The 16,802-nt window shown below is 33.8% G+C and overlaps 1 protein-coding gene across 5 annotated transcripts in view; it reads left to right on the top strand.

Annotated features, from left to right (window-relative positions):
* Window positions 1-16,802, top strand: part of DHX29 (DExH-box helicase 29) — a 59,099-nt gene that overhangs the window by 4,317 nt on the left and 37,980 nt on the right. For 3 of the 5 annotated variants that reach the window (XM_031965076.1, XM_031965103.1, XM_031965099.1), the window contains exons 2-7: window positions 3,575-3,648; window positions 5,261-5,374; window positions 7,393-7,522; window positions 12,382-12,436; window positions 12,536-12,626; window positions 14,198-14,326. In XM_031965076.1, the coding sequence (XP_031820936.1) occupies window positions 3,575-3,648; window positions 5,261-5,374; window positions 7,393-7,522; window positions 12,382-12,436; window positions 12,536-12,626; window positions 14,198-14,326 (593 nt within the window). Of the gene's footprint in view, window positions 1-1,331; window positions 1,689-3,574; window positions 3,649-5,260; window positions 5,375-7,392; window positions 7,523-12,381; window positions 12,437-12,480; window positions 12,627-14,197; window positions 14,327-16,802 lie in introns of those variants that run through there. The other 2 variants (XM_031965091.1, XM_031965085.1) reach the window with 2 other exon arrangements.

The following is a 16,802-nucleotide window of genomic DNA, read 5'->3' as shown; positions in this document are numbered from 1 at the left end:
TTTATTAGCATAAATCCAAGATGCTTTCTAAAAGATGTTTCTCTTTTTAATAGATGTTTGTTTCATAGGCCAAAATTATCTTCATCCTAAAAGTCTTTATGCCCACATGAGCATTGCAAATTGAGGTAACCTGGAATTCCATAAGTTATATAACTCTATTATCTTCTCAAGAAACGTTGAACTTCCTTTAGCTGAATTTTCTTTGCCTTCTGGTATCATTTATGATGTCAGTGTTGATGGAGGACAAGGTCACAGCAGCATATGATCTTCTTTTTAATAGTCAGGATTTGTTTGTTTTTGTTTTTGTCACTTCATCCTTAGCATTTAACAATGCCTGACCCAGAGTAGGTATTTGGTAAATGCTTAGTAAATTGAATCCTACACACTGTTTTTAGCTTGTTCTTCCTAGTATATGAATTTAATAACAGTTCACTGTTACTTAACCTTCACTATTTGTCCATTGCTTACCAAATAAAAATTCTTTAGAATAATATTAGAGACTGTCCACATTTACCATGACCCTACCTTTCCAGTTTTATCCTACAGAACTCCCTCACATAGACTCTATTCTCAAACCAGATATTTGTCCCTCCTTCCACAGGCACACATTGTTTTTTTTATCTCCACATCTTTGTTCATGCTAACTCTACCTGTTAACATTTTTCAATGTCAGGTGTCATCTCTGGAAGTGATTGTTTATTCATTATATGAGATTCATATTACTCTCAGATACTTAGATGCTAGTTTGTATTATATTTTTCAGTGTCCCATAGAAATTTAAAACTATAACTTAAAAGGAGTTTCTGATTTGCATTGGTAGGCAATTCCTTCTACCCTAAGGAGTTCCCCACATAAAAGTCTGGACCAAAATAAACACTTTTTCTCTCCCTACTATATTATAAGCTCCTTGAGTGGAAGATTATTTTTCTTACCTTGCAGATTTATGTTTTTACATTACATGTAGTAGATATTTCATAAATGATTGTTCAATCAGTGAATAAAGGTAAATAGAAGAAGTTTCCATTTTTTGCTATTTTAAATATTGCTTATTCAACTCTAATAAGTTTAATAAAGGTATTTTTAAATGTATAAAAGGTTTTATTCCTGGAAAAGGTAATATGATTTAAAGTGATTTAAATTAATTCTGATTTTTCTCGTAGACTTTACTATGATAGGAGTTTAAGGTCCTGACCAAGATCTTGGTGCTCAACCTCATGCATAAATGACCATTGATCAATCATAAAGGATATACTTTATATGTCACATATATAAAGTTTGCAAAGATTACACATTTTTAAATAAATCTTTATTGCCTGCTTTGCACAGAGCACTGTGCTGGATACTGCAGAAAATTAAAAAAAAAAAGTTTAGATAAGATAGGACCTTCACTGTTAGAGAACTTACAATTTAATTTGAAAATGGGATGTCAGTACTAATAGACAAAATATGCAATATTACATAGTAGGTGCTCTGGAGAGTTACAAAACAAAGTGCTTTGTGATGTCTTAAGGGAGAGAGGTTACTACTAGCCAAGGGGGATCAAAGAAGCTTTCTTGGAGAAGGCAGTCTTTGAGTTGGACTTTAAAGGATGGATAGGAATTCAACAAATGAAGAAAGAAAGGGAGAACATGTTTTTTCTCCAGGCAGAAAGAACAGCCTGAACAAAGGCATGGTGACTGAAAAGCACAGTATGTTTTCAGAATGGCAGAGTTGCTTAGCTTTATTGGAGGGTAGTAATATGAAAGAAGGTTGGAAAGATGGTGGTGTTAGATTATGTAGTTCCTTGATACCAAGTAGAGAATTTAAAATTTTTCTTTATTCAATAGTCAGTGGTGAACCACTAAAAATCTTTTAGTCCAAGAGTAGTAGTACAATTGGATCTATGCAAAAAGATTTTTCTCACAGCAGCATGAGAGGGAGCAGAAGAGATGGGAAGACCTGAAAAGGAAGATATTGTATTATAGATAAAGAGTAGAGAGTCAGTTTTAGGATAGTTACAAGAAAAATAAGAAAAAGAAAGAGAGGGTTTTGTTTATATTGTCAAGGTAGGACCTGGTAACTGCTTGGATATGAGAGGTGAGGGGGGGTTGAGGAGTTTTGAATGTGGGAGACCAGGAAAACAGTGTTACAGACAGAAATAGAAAAGTAAGGTCAGATTTAGTGGGAAACATAATGGGCTTGTTTTTAGACATTGGATTTTAGTTGCCAATGTATATCAAGATGGAGTTGTCATGTAAACAGTTGGAGATAAAAGATCTGGTACTCATTAGAATAGTCAACATAGAGACATGTAATCTACATAGAAATGTCATACAAATAATTTAAGTGGGGTAATATGATTACTAATTATATACACTTTATATCATTCCTTTGCAACTTTTGGGGAGGGGAGATGGAAATAGCAGAAATTATTGGGACCAGAGCAAGCATTCTAGAAATGACTGAACTAGAAAATCTCTGAGTAGATTTTGGAGAGGCTTCTTGAGTTCTGGATTAGGTGATAGGATCCCATGTATTAGGACATAGAAATAGACTTTATGCTGCCTGTAATAAATAGCAAAAGGGATATTATGATCACTATTGGTGGAGAACTGTAATTATCTGTTATGAAGTTTTCCCTGACTTTGATCTGCTTCAGCCATTTTTCTAACAAACTATATGACAAATCATATTAGAGTCAGAGTTTAGCTCAGACTCATTCCATCTAAATAGAGTGCCTCATAGGATTATGACAATTATAGTATTTAGACTATTAAAAATGCTTCTGAGTCTTTGTGTATCACTAAAGGCATAGATCCAAAAGGGTTCCTAGAAATATAATAAACTGTTCAAATAGGCATAATAAACAATTCAAACTCTCAGATGTTTGATTTGTAACAATTTGAAAATTGTTTATATTAGCTAGTGTTTTCAGATCAAAATGTTACTTGAGGAAATCTGTGATCCTTAAAATTATAATGAACTATTGGTTTAAACTTTGAGTGTTTCTCTACAAAAGAAAATAAAAATAATTCTTCTTGATCTTTCCTATTTCAAAGTTTGGTGGGGGTAGAGAATTTAAGCCTTTTATTATTCCAGGATTCCAATTTTTCTGCCTTTTCCAAACACATATACCTTAGCCTCATTGTTAGTGGCTTAGTAGTGATTGTCATAGCAACAGAAGTCAGAAATGAAATGAGATAGTTAACATTTCCTACTTCTTGACTTCTTTGCTCTCTCATCTTTGACTTCTGCTTCTTTCCCTGCTACCTACCACCTAAGTCTTACTTGAGCCATAGGAAGACAGTATTCTGATTAAAATAATCTTCATTAAGAAATGAATAAGATTGCACATATGATTCAGCGTATTTTAAAAGTGAACTTATTGGTTATTGATAGAAAAATGTTAATTCATAGAATGTTACTAATTAGCTCTTAGATTAGAAGTTGAAATTGATTTAGGTTATGTAAAGAGTTGGAAAATGCACAGTCCCCAAACAGAAATGTTTGGCATTTATTAATCTTCTTTGGAAGAATTGAATAAAATACATTTAGGGGTATTAATCATTCTTTTTGTGTTATTTGTTATGTACAGGTCCAAAAATTTACAGTTTTAATTCAGCAACTGATTTTGGTACACCTTCAAATCTGGATAAATCTATCTTGAAAGTGAGTAGCAAATTTTCAATATTTCACATGAAATATTGGAATCATTTTAATAATTTTACCTTTCAAAACTCATTAGTGAAATATAGTAATGTATTCTTTGTGTTCTTTAAACTTTCTACTCAATCCTATACCAATTCCTGACTGTGATATTAAGGTGACATTGGATTTTTCAAAAGCTGTGTACCAACATAGCACTCTAGTGAATTCTACAAAGGCGGAAAGTTTTCAAATACTGGTTCAACTCCTAATCTCCAGCCCTTTACTAGTTGCTGAACTATTTTTGTCTGCAGCACTTTATGAAACCATTTATTACATATTAAAGGAGTTATCTGTACCTAGGAGATACTCCCAGCAGGAATACATTGTTGAATCCTTGAAGAGAGTATTTTCACATCTTTTATATGTATGACAGGACATTCCCTTCATAATTTCTTCTTTAAGTCTTTCCTAGGAATCCTCAGAGGTTCTATAGATCAATGATGACCTTAATAGGATTTCAACCTATGATTACGAACCAGTGCCCTATAGGAATCTGAATTGTCTTAAGGCAATACAGGAGGAAAAAAATGAAAAATTTATCTGACTTCAGTTATGTCTTTGACAAAGTAAATTTATTGAACCTTAGTCCAGGCAGTAAGTTTGTTTACTCATTTATAAAATTGTAATAATACATCACCTTGCATAACAAGATTGTTATGAGAATTATATGAAATAATATTTGAAATGTGAAGCAAGTGGAACACCTACAAAAAATTATAGAGATGTAAGGAATCCAGTAGAAAAGCAGCACAATAATAATTCATTACCTGTAACAAATTAAGGGAGGAACTAATGGCAAGCAATAGACTAAAATGAATACCAGCTGCTTTTCTTTTCATCAGTTTCCATGATGCTTCATTGTTTTAAAGTGTTTTTCTCATGGCAGAATGCCAGGGGTAGGTAATTTCAAGTATTGCCATCTCTCTGTAACACCCTGTGGAAAAACTGAAACTTAAAAAAGAACAGGGTCTGATAAATGGCAGGGCTGATGCAGACTCATGTTTTCCACTTCCATCCAGTCACCATTAACTGCCCTTGTCACCATCTTATTTCTGCTGCTTTGTGTTCAGGGGAAATCTTAGAAAAAATTTGAACACATTTCTTCTTCCAGACTTGTTATGTGGGAAATATATCATGAAAGGAGATGAGAGCAACTTGGCAAATGTGATTGGGATAAGGGAAGATTTTGGAAACAAATGACTTTAGATTTTTTACATTTTATTAAAATAATTGACTGTGGCCTGTTTTTTTTTTTAAAAATATCCTCTTCATTTATTTCAAGGCATGTCCCTGGGCTAATATTTATACCTTAAAGACCTTAAAGGTGCCATTTTTTTGGTTAGGATAAAAGGATTTTCTTTCCACATTTTAGAGATCATGTTGCCATTGTTTTATCATATGATTCTGCTCTCTTTCTATAAGGTATTAAGAGTGCTGTCACATACATAGCTGACTACATTAGTAGCTGTATTTTGGTTTTTATGTATAAATCTGAATTTTGTGGTAAAAGAAACTCTACTGTGCAACCTGAATTAATTTCATTTTATTTTCCATGTACCCATTTCTGTGATAGGTGGTAATTAACAGTAAACTGGAGCAGAGAATTATTGGAGTAATCAATGAACATAAAAAGCAAAATAATGATAAGGGAATGATTTCTGGAAGACTAACTGCAAAAAAATTACAGGTATCTATAAAATTTTGGTGTTATTCTTTCTATAGATTGCTGTGGTAGTTGTTTGTTGGTTTGTTTTAACTTTTAATCTAGTACCCTAATTAATCTGGTCCATGAAGTTTTCATAGTAAAACTATAAAAGTGATTTAAAACCTTTGTAAAATTAGTGATAACAGTTTTTAAAAAGAGGAATCTATCTACATATGAGAACAGAATGACATTTCTAATCTCCAATTGATATTTCATGGTCATATTCAACAGAGACACCAATTAGTACTATGTACACAAAGGTACATATGTCCCTTGGCTTTTTTTTTTTCCCCATGAGCTTATATTCTAATTCATGACGGGGAGACATATCCAGAAATATAATTACATTAAGTGTGGGTCTGTTTGAAAATTCATTAAAATCCCTACAGTCAGTCAAAATGAGTTCTATATTAGGCATTGTGCTAAACTCTGAAGTTAGAAAGAAAGGCAATCAAAAAAAAAAAAAAAAAAAAAAAGCCCTTCCATATTATCAAGGAGCTCTCAGCCTGGGAAGATAATAGGCAGATAACTAGATACAAACAAGATGCATGGAGGGTAAGTTAGAGGTAATAAAGGGAAGGCTTCGGGCATTAAGGGGATTGGGGAAAGGCTTCTTGTACAAGACACAGATTTCACCTGGGACTTGAAGAAAGCCAGGAAAGCCTGGAGGCAGATACAGAGAGAAAGTATTCCAGGCTGAGGTATAGCTAGTAAAAATGGCTTGTTCCAGAAGACAAAGTATCTTATGTAAAGAATGGCAAAGAGGCCATTGTCACAGGGATCATAAGAGATCACAAGTTCATTAGAGATCTAGGGCAAGGACTAGACAGCGAAGATGTAAAAAAAATTAGAAAGGTAGGAAGAGACAAAGTTATGAAAGACTTTGAACATGAATCCTGAAGATACAGTGATATGGTCAGACTTACACTTTAGGAAAATTAGTTTGATAATTGAGTGGAGGATAAAGTGTAAATGGGAAATATTTGAAGCAGGAAGACCAACCAACAAACTTTTGTACTTGTCTAGGCATGAGATAAGGACTTTACTAGTGAAGTACTAGTATTAGAAAAGAGAAAGGGGTATATGTAAGAATGTTATGGACGTTGAATTGACAGGATTAAGGAAAGGTTTGTGAGAATAAGGAATCAAGTATATATCTAGTTTGCAAGTCTGAATGACTGAGAGAATGATGGTACCATTGATATGAACAGGGAAGTTTAAAAGGGAGGAAGGGAGAGATTCGGTAGAGAAAAGATAATTTCCATTTTGGACAAATTGAATTTAATATATCTATGTGACAGAAGGCCTAGTAGGCACTTGAAGAGGAGGAAATATTGGAAGTTAGAGTTAGGGCTGAATAAGTAGGATCAATAAATCAGCACAGAAAAGATAATTGATCTGTGGGAGGTGATTAAATTACCAAGAAAAGTAGCATATAGGGAGATAAGAAGAGAATCTTGTAGGAGAACCAAGAGGGAGTAGCATCATGCAAACAAGAGTGTAGTTTATCAGGGAGAAGAAGGTGATCAGCAATGTCAGAAAGGCTACAGAAAAGTCATAAAAGATAAAGACTGAGAAAAGGCCATTAGAGTTGGCTAAAAGAATATAGAGTGGGAGCAGCTAGGTTGCTCAATGGATAGAGCAACCAGCCCTGAAGTCAGGAAGACCTGAATTCAAAACTGGTCTCACACACTTAACACTTTCTAGACTTTCTAGCAGTATGACTCTGGGTAAGTCACTTAACCCCAATTTCCTCAACAACAACAAAAAAGAATATAGGATGGTGGTTCTAAAAATTGTTCTAAAAAGGAACCTACATCAAAATTTGGGACTCTGAACACTAGCTTGGTCCAGAACAACACTGATTGTCACAAACTTCACCAAAAAACAAACAAACAAACAAAAAAAACCTTTTGACATGCAAATCAAATAAAAAACAAAAATGAAATATTCTTTTCTCAAATCTGAGTTTTTCTTCCTTTTTTTTTTTTCCTTTGTAGGATTTATACATGGCTCTACAAGCATTTTCATTTAAAACGAAAGACATTGAAGAAGCCATGACAAATACCGTTTTATATGGAGGTGATCTTCATTCTGCTTTGGATTGGCTTTGTTTAAATCTTCCAGATGGTAAGCAAAATAGCTTTTAAGCATTTTTTGCTTATTACATGAAATGCAGCACTCTTGATTGGTATTTTGATTGCTTGTGCCCTTTAAAGACAGTCCTTAATTTTTTTATGAGCAGAAACTTTCTTACTTTTCTCTTTTCATTTAGATATCAATGTTGTAATGAACTAATTTACTTGTATATGCTTTAATAAAATATCCTTTGGTAATTTTTTAAAAAATTTAATAAAATGTGACCTTTTTCTCATTTTTATTTCTAAAATATTGTTGCAGTCCTGAAACATTTTAAAAATAAAGAAAAGATCAAACTTGAGATACAAAGAAGTAAAATATTTTACTTATTTAAAGAAATTGAGTTCTAATATCTGATAGCATCTTTTTTCTTAAACTGATAGAGGCATCTACTGAATGACCTATAAAATAGATTGGACAACTAATATGCAGAACAGTCTTGTTACCAGCAGATGTCAGTATTTGCTACATTTTGACAATACTATAATTTAGAAATAAATTTTATCTGTAAATTTCTTCTTCATTATTAATAGTATTTTATTTTTCCAAATATATGCAAAGATAATTTTCATCATTCACTTTTGCAAAACTCTGTTCCAAATCTTTCTTCCTCTCCTCTCCCATCTTCCCTCTCCAAGACAGCAAGCAATCCAATAAAGATTAAACACATACAGTTCTTCTAAACATTTCCATATTTGTTATGCTGTGCAAAAAAAAAAAAATCAGATCAAGAAGGAAAAAACACAAGCAAAAAAAAAAAAGGCGAAAATATGCTCATATCTGTATTCAGTCTCCATAATTTTTTCCCTTTGGATATGGATGGTACATTCCCATTGCAAGTATATTAGAATTGCCTTGAATCATCTCCTTGTTGAAGAGTCAAGTCCATCATAGATGTTCATAACAGAATTTTGTTACTGTCTGTGTATAATGTTCTCTTGGTTCTGCTCATTTCACTTAGCATAGTTCATGTAAATCTCTCCAGGCCTCTCTGAAGTCAGCCTATACATCATGTCTTATAGAACAATAATGTTCTATTACATTCATATACCATAACTTACATTCAGCCATTCTCTAACTGATCAACATCCACTCAGTTTCCAGTTCCTTGCCACTACAAAAAGGGGTTGCTACAAAATTTTTTTGCATAAGTGGGTCTTTTCCTCTCTTTTATGACCTCTTTGAGATACAGGCCCAGTAGAGATACAGCTGGATCCAATTGGGGATATGTGTAGTTTGATAGTCTTTTGGTCATAGTTCCAGATTGCTCTCCAGAATGGTTGGATCATTATACAACTCCAACAGTGCATTAGTGTTTCAGTTTTCCCACATCTCCTCCAATATGCATCGTTATCTTTTCCTGTCATCTTAGCCCGATCTTGGAGGTATGAAGTTCATCTGTAAATTTCAGAATGTAAGTTAAGACCTAAACAAAGGTCCTTTGAAGTTACACTTTTGTTTTGACTCCATTGACTCAATTATAGCCCTGCTAATTTTGTTCTTTCTTATGTCTGTGCAGTCATCTCTTTTAACCTTAATATAAAATGTTTAATTTGTATAAAATGATTGGCAAAATCACAGAAGCAACAATTGACACAATTATTGATTCAGTGTGTCTTATCCTAGAAACAAAATATATTCTGAATTTAGGTGATAGGATTAGGAAAGGGCTATTTATTTAAAAAAAAAAAAAAAAATTCCATCTCCCTACTGCCTCTAGGATCAAATGTAAGCATCTTTTTTTTTTTTTTTTTTTTTTTTTGGTCATTTGTAGCCCATCAAGAGCTAACCTGAAACTCTTCAGTCTTATTACATTTTGTATTACCCTTGACTCATTCTATAATCTAGCCACATTAGCTCCCTACTGTTCCTTGTAGATAGTTCTGCTTTGTACAAACTATCTACTGTACCTTGAAGGCCCTCCCTCCTCTTCTCTTGTCTTTTGGAATTCTCAGAATCTTTCAAAGTTCCATTTAAGTACTGCTTTCTCTCTTAAGGGCTTGCCTTACCCCTCCTAACTATTCATGCTGTTCTTAAATTAGTTATGCACTTAATATTTACATATGTACTTAATTTTTATTCACAAATATGTGTCGTTTTACATGATAGAATGTAAGATCCTTGGAGGGGAGGGGTCATTTCATTTCTGACTTTGTGTTCTCTAATGCTTAAAACATGCAAAAGGCATTTATCAAGCACCTAGACGTTACAGCCAAAAAAAAAAAAAGGGACAACAAAAACCCTCCTTGTCTTCCCTGTAGAACTTATTGTCTTTGGGGGCTGGGCAGCCACATATATGTGCAAAGTAAATACAAGATAACTTGGGGTAGGAGGAGAGATGTATTAGCAATTGGGGGATCAGGAAAGTCCTCATGAGTTCTTCTGAATTGGGTGTTTCAACTGTGCTTTGAGGGAACTTGAGATGGAGAGAAGGAAGAATTGTATTGGGAGTCCAAGATATAACCTTTGTGAAGACACAAGCAGGGAGATGAATGGAAAGTATGCCATGAAAAGAAGGGCCAGTTTGGTTGAACCTAAAAATGTGTTAAAGAAAAATAAGTTGGAGTCAAATTGTAAATGTTGAACAAAGAAGTTTGTTTTTGCTTCTAGAGATCCCTGGACAGAACCACTGGAGTTTCAAACTCCACTGGAGAAACTCCAATGGTTCCTTGAATAGAGGATTTAGAAGTATCACTTTATCATGATGTGAAAGATATATAGGAAAGGAGAGAGATTAGGCAGAGAAAGTTATTACAATCATGTAGGTAAAAAGTCATGAGTTCCTAAACTAAGGGGGTAGTCATATGAATGGAGAGAAAGGGACAAATATGAGAGTTATTTTAGAAATATCAAGATGTGGAAATTGAATGTGTAGAGTGTGAGAGCAAGTGAAGAACCAAGGCTGCAATAGGATGATTCAGGGGCTCCTGAGATAAGGCTATAGGACCAAGGTTCCAAGGCCCTTGTTTTCCTTACATATGTACTTAATTTTTATTCACAAATATGTGTCGTTTTACATGATAGAATGTAAGATCCTTGGAGGGGAGGGGTCATTTCATTTCTGACTTTGTGTTCTCTAATGCTTAAAACATGCAAAAGGCATTTATCAAGCACCTAGACGTTACAGCCAAAAAAAAAAAAAGGGACAACAAAAACCCTCCTTGTCTTCCCTGGTCATGCCATGAAAAGAAGGGCCAGTTTGGTTGAACCTGGCCAAGGGAACCTTGGTTCAAGGTCGCAGGAAGAATGTATACTCAAGACTCAGTTGCAGTTCCATTTATTGCTATGCATAGCATAAGTAAAAGTATGGAATTGAGACAGGATAACTGAATGGGAGGAAAAAAGAGAGGTTACATGGACAGGATCTCAGCTCCACAGAGTCTTTCATCTAAAGAAAGGGCATGAGGCACAAGACCTCAGTGGCAAATACTTATATTTTCTACATGGCGTTTGGTGGAGCAGGTGATATTGATATTCTTAGGAAGTAATGAGGGAATTGGGCTTCTGGGAGCCTGATCTAAGTCACTGTAGCCTCAACTCGTTTGTGTATGGGAGCTCTCTCAAGGTCTACTCATTTGTGTATCAGGCTTATCTGCCACTTTTTCCCTTGAATAAATCATATCGCACGGTAGGGAATGACCACTGGAGGCCTTTTTGTTTCCTGTGACCCTTGGGATCATATTTTATCATATACAACAAAAGAAGTTGATTCTCATAAGACCTCTATAAGGTCAATACTGTTCTTTCTATTCTATTCTTACAGATCAAGAAGCGGAGGTTTAAAAGGGTTGGATGATTTGTCCTGGATCACATAATTGCTTTAATGTCTGAGCAGGGAGTGATTGCTCAGGTCTTCCTAAGTCTAGCATGGTGTCTGCTCTCCCACACAGATGTGAAAAGAGGAATTTACAGGAAATATTTTAATTATTTAAAATTATTAAATTTAATTATTTGTTTTATTTAAATAAGAAGAAAATGATGCAACTTATAAAAAGGTGAACCTTAGTCTTTGAGAAAAGCATGACAGGAAATGTTAGAACAGAAAGAGAAGTCATTAAAGGAATAGAAAATGTTGAAAATCAGGAAAAAAGGAATGGGACAACAGAACATAAAGAATATTGCAGAAAATAATTTGAATGACAAAAAATGTTTGAAACTGGGATAAAGGAAAAGTATTAAAGCTATTTGGAAAAAAAGAGAAATTCTTGTGGTAGATGAGTGGAGATAGAAAAAAAGTCTGTAATATTTGAAGAGATCCATAATCAGAATTTAAGAATGAGCTGTGGCAAAAAGTAAGAGTAACATTTCAGAGAGACAGTCAAAAAGAAAGAGAAATTTAAATTCAAATTATATCTGCCAAATTTTAAGAATTCTTTACTAGCAACTGCCACCCTAGAATCATTGAATTTTATACCTAGAAGGGACTTAGACAACATTTAATCCAAAATCCACCTTTTTATTATTGTTGTTTTGCTTTGTTTTTAAAGTGAGGAAACTTGAGGCCCAGAGTACAGTGATTTGTTTGGAGTCATACAGCTAATCAAGTGTCAAATCCCATTATGACAAATCTACATAGTATGTACAAATTCAATAATTTTGCTAGAATTTTGCAAAAATTTTATATGGTATAGGTATGATGATTTTTTAAATCATATGAATGTTTTTGGAAGAATGGCATTTTATCTTTGTATAGTATTTGAGAAAAGTGAAAATTGGATTAATTTCTAAGAGGTGATAACCCTACATTAAAATATACAAAGAATAGATTTTTTTTCCTCATGTATTAGCTTTCAGAGGCTTCTTTATATATTAATTTTGTTTTGTTTTGTTTTAATGTTTTCCTTTTCAAGATTCTCTTCCTGAAGGATTTAGTCAGGAGTTTGAAGAACAACAACCTAAAAGCAGGCCAAAATTTCATTTTGTTTTGTTTTAATGTTTTCCTTTTCAAGATTCTCTTCCTGAAGGATTTAGTCAGGAGTTTGAAGAACAACAACCTAAAAGCAGGCCAAAATTTCAATCTCCTCAAATACAGGCTATTACTCCACCTCCTCAGCCATCCAGTACTAAAAAAAGGGAAGCCGAACCTGAAGTGAAGGTAACTTTAGAAATTAACAATTTAAACTTTTTAATTCATTATTTAATTATTAATTAATTTGTTAATGATGTCTTAATTATTAATAATAAATTTATTTATTAATTAATAAACTATTTAAACTAATTTTAAAAATTAAATTAAATTTAAACAAATTAAACTTTAAAAAAAAAAATCAAACTTACAAACATCCAAACTGTTTGTAGTAGAAAACAAATTTTGAGTGTTTATTACTTTTTCATTTTATGTTTCCTTGCCCCTTTTCCTCCCCAATCCTCCCTGCCACTCCTCCCCCAGCTACTCCCAAACTCATTTCTTATCTTTCTTCTCTATTTAAATACTTCTGTACTTGAAAAGAAGATGCTATGGTACAATGAAAATAGTCACACACCTCTTCAGGGGTATGACTTTGGACAAGTTTGTTCATTTTTCTGGGACACAGCTTATTCATCTGTAAAGATAAAGAGATTGAACTAATTGACCTCTAAAGGCCCTTCTGGTTATAAATCTATGATCATATAGTCTTACTTTTGATTTTCCTTAAACTCAAAGTTCTCAGAAAAATGCAAAGTTTGATTAATATTTGGTGAAACCATGACTCAATATAGCCATTTTAGAAAACAGTTTGGAAATATATAAATAAGTGATTAAAATGCCCACATCGTTTGATTTTTTTTTTTTTTTTTTTTTTTTTGCTTATTTTTTGAGTTCAGGGTTGGGTTTTTTTTTTTTTTTTTTTTGGCTAGGCAATTAGAGTTAAGTGACTTGCCCAGGTTCACACAGCTAGGAAATGTTAAGTGTCTGAGATTTAAATGTCTGAGATCGAATTTGAGCACAGGTCCTCTTGACCATCTAGCTTGCCCCCATCCTTTGACTTCTGAGAGATTTCACTGCTAGGCTCCTTCCCTCAAGATCATTGAGGAGAAAGTCTCCATATATACCAAAATATATATAGCAACATTTTTTGAAATAACAAAGAATAGGAAACAAATTGTGTTATCTGAAAGTAATGGAATACTCCTGTTTGTGCTGTATGAAACACATATGATAGATATAGAGCAGCATAGAAGGTTGTGCATGATCTAATATAAAATGAAATAAGTAGAACAAAGAAAACTGCACAATGAGTTTAATGGAAAGAACAACCACATATTTTTGAAAATGAATGTTGCAAAATTACAAAGAATGTCTTGTCTTCAAAGATGCAAGATGTCTATCCCATTCCTTTGCAGTGATAGGGGAAGTCCAGGTGTGGAATATTGCATATGTTTTCAGATTTTTTTAGATGTATTGAGTAGTTTTGCAGATTTTTTTCCTTCAAATTATTTAATATGTGTCATATCTCTGAGAAAGAAGAGGGAAAGAAATTCTGGTGGTATAAAAAAAAAATCACTAAAAATGTATATTTTTAAAGTTCAGTTTATATTTGTTGAGGTGCAAACACTTCATGGCTTTTTGATTTTATCTATTAAATCAAGAAATTATTACTCTTACATTTGATTTCCTTGCCTTATGTTGATATGTAGATTTATCTTTTCTGATCTTCATTTTTCTGATGTTTGCTCTTTTCCTAGCCAAAAAATGTAGAAAAAGACAAAGAAGTGAATATGAAAGAATGGATATTACGGTATGCCGAACAACAGAGTCAAGAAGAAAAGACTGAGAATTCTAAAAGTTTAGAAGAAGAGGAAAAATTTGACCCTGTAAGTTAGACATTTGTGACAGGTTTTATCTTGAAGGATATAGCAATTGACAGATATTTATATAATTACAATACACAAAGCTTCATGCCAAATCCTTTGGGGAAATGGAAAACAATATTAGAGATATATCCCTGCTCTTGGAGTGCTTCAGTTTACTCCATATAGCTACCTTTTGGTCAAAAAATGATTACTTAAAATGCAAAGTGCAGTATGCGTACCATAGGAGCTCAGAGGATGAAAAGATACTTCTTCCAGATTGATTACAGACAACTTCATAGATAATAAGAATTTGGCTAGTCTGAGTAGAGAGAACAATGTGAACAAAGACTCAGAGACAGGGCTATACATGTTATATTTCAAGGAGAGTTAATAGATCACTTTATCTGCAGAAGATTTGTGTTTACAATATGAATTGAGAGAGAGAGAGAGAGAGGAGAAAGGAAGGGAGGGAGGAAAGGAGGGGGAGAGGGAGAAAAAGAAAAGCATCAAGAAATCAGGAAGTTGGGACAAGGAACTACTACTGCAAGGAAATTGATAGATTTGTTTTTAGATACTAAAATTTGACATAAAATTGTCCAAGTTGTTGGTAAATTAGTATTAGAGTTGATTGCTTTGTCTTCTCTTCCTTTCACAAGATATTATAAATAACCCTTTTTGTGTGGGAGAGAAAACAAATACTTGAAACCTTTCAAGAGCTTTCCCTTTGGGTAGATTTGAAGTGTAGATCTCCCAGAGGGGAGAAGCAAGTAAGAATAGTTACTGAGAAACTACTGATTTGTGGGGGTGGCTTGGTTTGGGGGCAGCTCCTTCAAAGATATTATAAATGAAATCCACATAAATGGGACTAGTAATTGGACTAATTTACCTATGATATCCTTTCCAATTTAATATTTTTGCATTAGGCTTTTTGGGCAGGAGAGTAGGGATAAATAGTATTGATGTGCTTTGCTTAAACTCAAGTAAGGAGGCAATATGACCTACTCGATAGAGCTAGTCTTATTGAGACTGGATCCAAATCCTGCTTCTGACACTGTGAATGGTGGTCACAACCCCTCTGAGCTTAGTGTCTTCATCTATAAAATGGAATAGTAATACCTATAGAACCGACCTTATAAGATTGTTATGAAGGATAAATTTGATAATATTTTAGAAACTTGTGGGTATTTCATATTTGTAAATTAGCAGTAGTAGAGCTTCATTTAACCAACCTCACTGATGGGTGAAGTATTGCACATATATTTTCTGGTTAACTCAAACTCCTTTAACACCAAAAAAAAAAAAAAAAAATTTTTGCCTTGTATCAATAAGTAATGCTATGTTCCCTAATGCAAGGCAGACCAGACTAGAGACCACAAAATAGAGATGCTTCACTCTCCTTCACTACCATCCCTTGTAGGGATCTCAAAGTGATCTCTAGCCTCACAGGAAGAGTTTCTGAAGACAGCTTTTTGAAACAATGCCAACAGTCTTCTGTTAGGATTTCTGCAGTATCAATCTTTTTGTGTAAACCTCTTCAGTCTTCCTAATATTTCTGGACCTTGTGCTGGACCACACTGTGGACTAGAATTTGAAATTATAGGATCTCCCTTGACTCCATAAGTTTCCACCTTAAATTCCAGTAAGCACCTGAAACTGCCTCATGTTAAAGTAAATGCAGCATGGAGGCTACAAGGCACCACAGGAAGCTTTTTGTACACTTAGAAAACTTCATGGAGAGCCTTGAACTTTTATCCTATTATCTCTAACTGTCACAGCCCTTATCTTAATCAGACTTAAAATCCCCCTAGAAGACCAGTCTCCTAAAGCTACGTCTTTAGAACAATAACCTGGCAGGTCACCTCAGCCATATCGATGAGTCTAAGTGTAATAGAAAATTAAACTTGAAGACAAGCCATCTTTATGGTGGGTTATGTTGTCCTCTCTATGTCTCTGCATCATTCTTTCTTAACTCCTTCTTTCTTTATCTGTAGGGTAGCCCCAGTCCAGTAAGGAACTAAAGGCTTTGAGGTTACAATACTATTACATATCCTACTCCACTTCAGCTCCCTCTCTCATATACCAAAAGTTCTCCCAGAAGTTACAGGAAACAAGCCAGTTATCTATGTATAGAACAGCTTCCTTCCGGTGTGCTCATTTCCCTGACTACCTTAACTTATGGTAGGCCATGGATTGCCAGAGATGGGGAAAACTTTGTGTTCCTATGGTGATAACGATCATCATTGGGTTTCTTTTATTTAAAAAACAAAACACAAAAAACTTCATGTTTTTAATTATAAATTTGACCATCAAATTCAAACAAAAATATCTTACCAAAAACCCCCATATATATCATTTAGTAGAGAGCTTAAAGGGATTAACAATCCATAAGCAAAAAGTTGTGCTTATTTTACTCTTTGTAGTTGTTTTACATGGTCCTAGTTCTACTAATCTCATATCTCTTCTTATCTTTCCCTGTTTCTTTTTATGTTTTACACAC

Source organism: Sarcophilus harrisii, chromosome 1 (genome assembly GCF_902635505.1).
Source record: "Sarcophilus harrisii chromosome 1, mSarHar1.11, whole genome shotgun sequence".
Taxonomy (NCBI): domain Eukaryota; kingdom Metazoa; phylum Chordata; class Mammalia; order Dasyuromorphia; family Dasyuridae; genus Sarcophilus; species Sarcophilus harrisii.
This window is presented reverse-complemented; position numbering and strand designations above follow the sequence as displayed.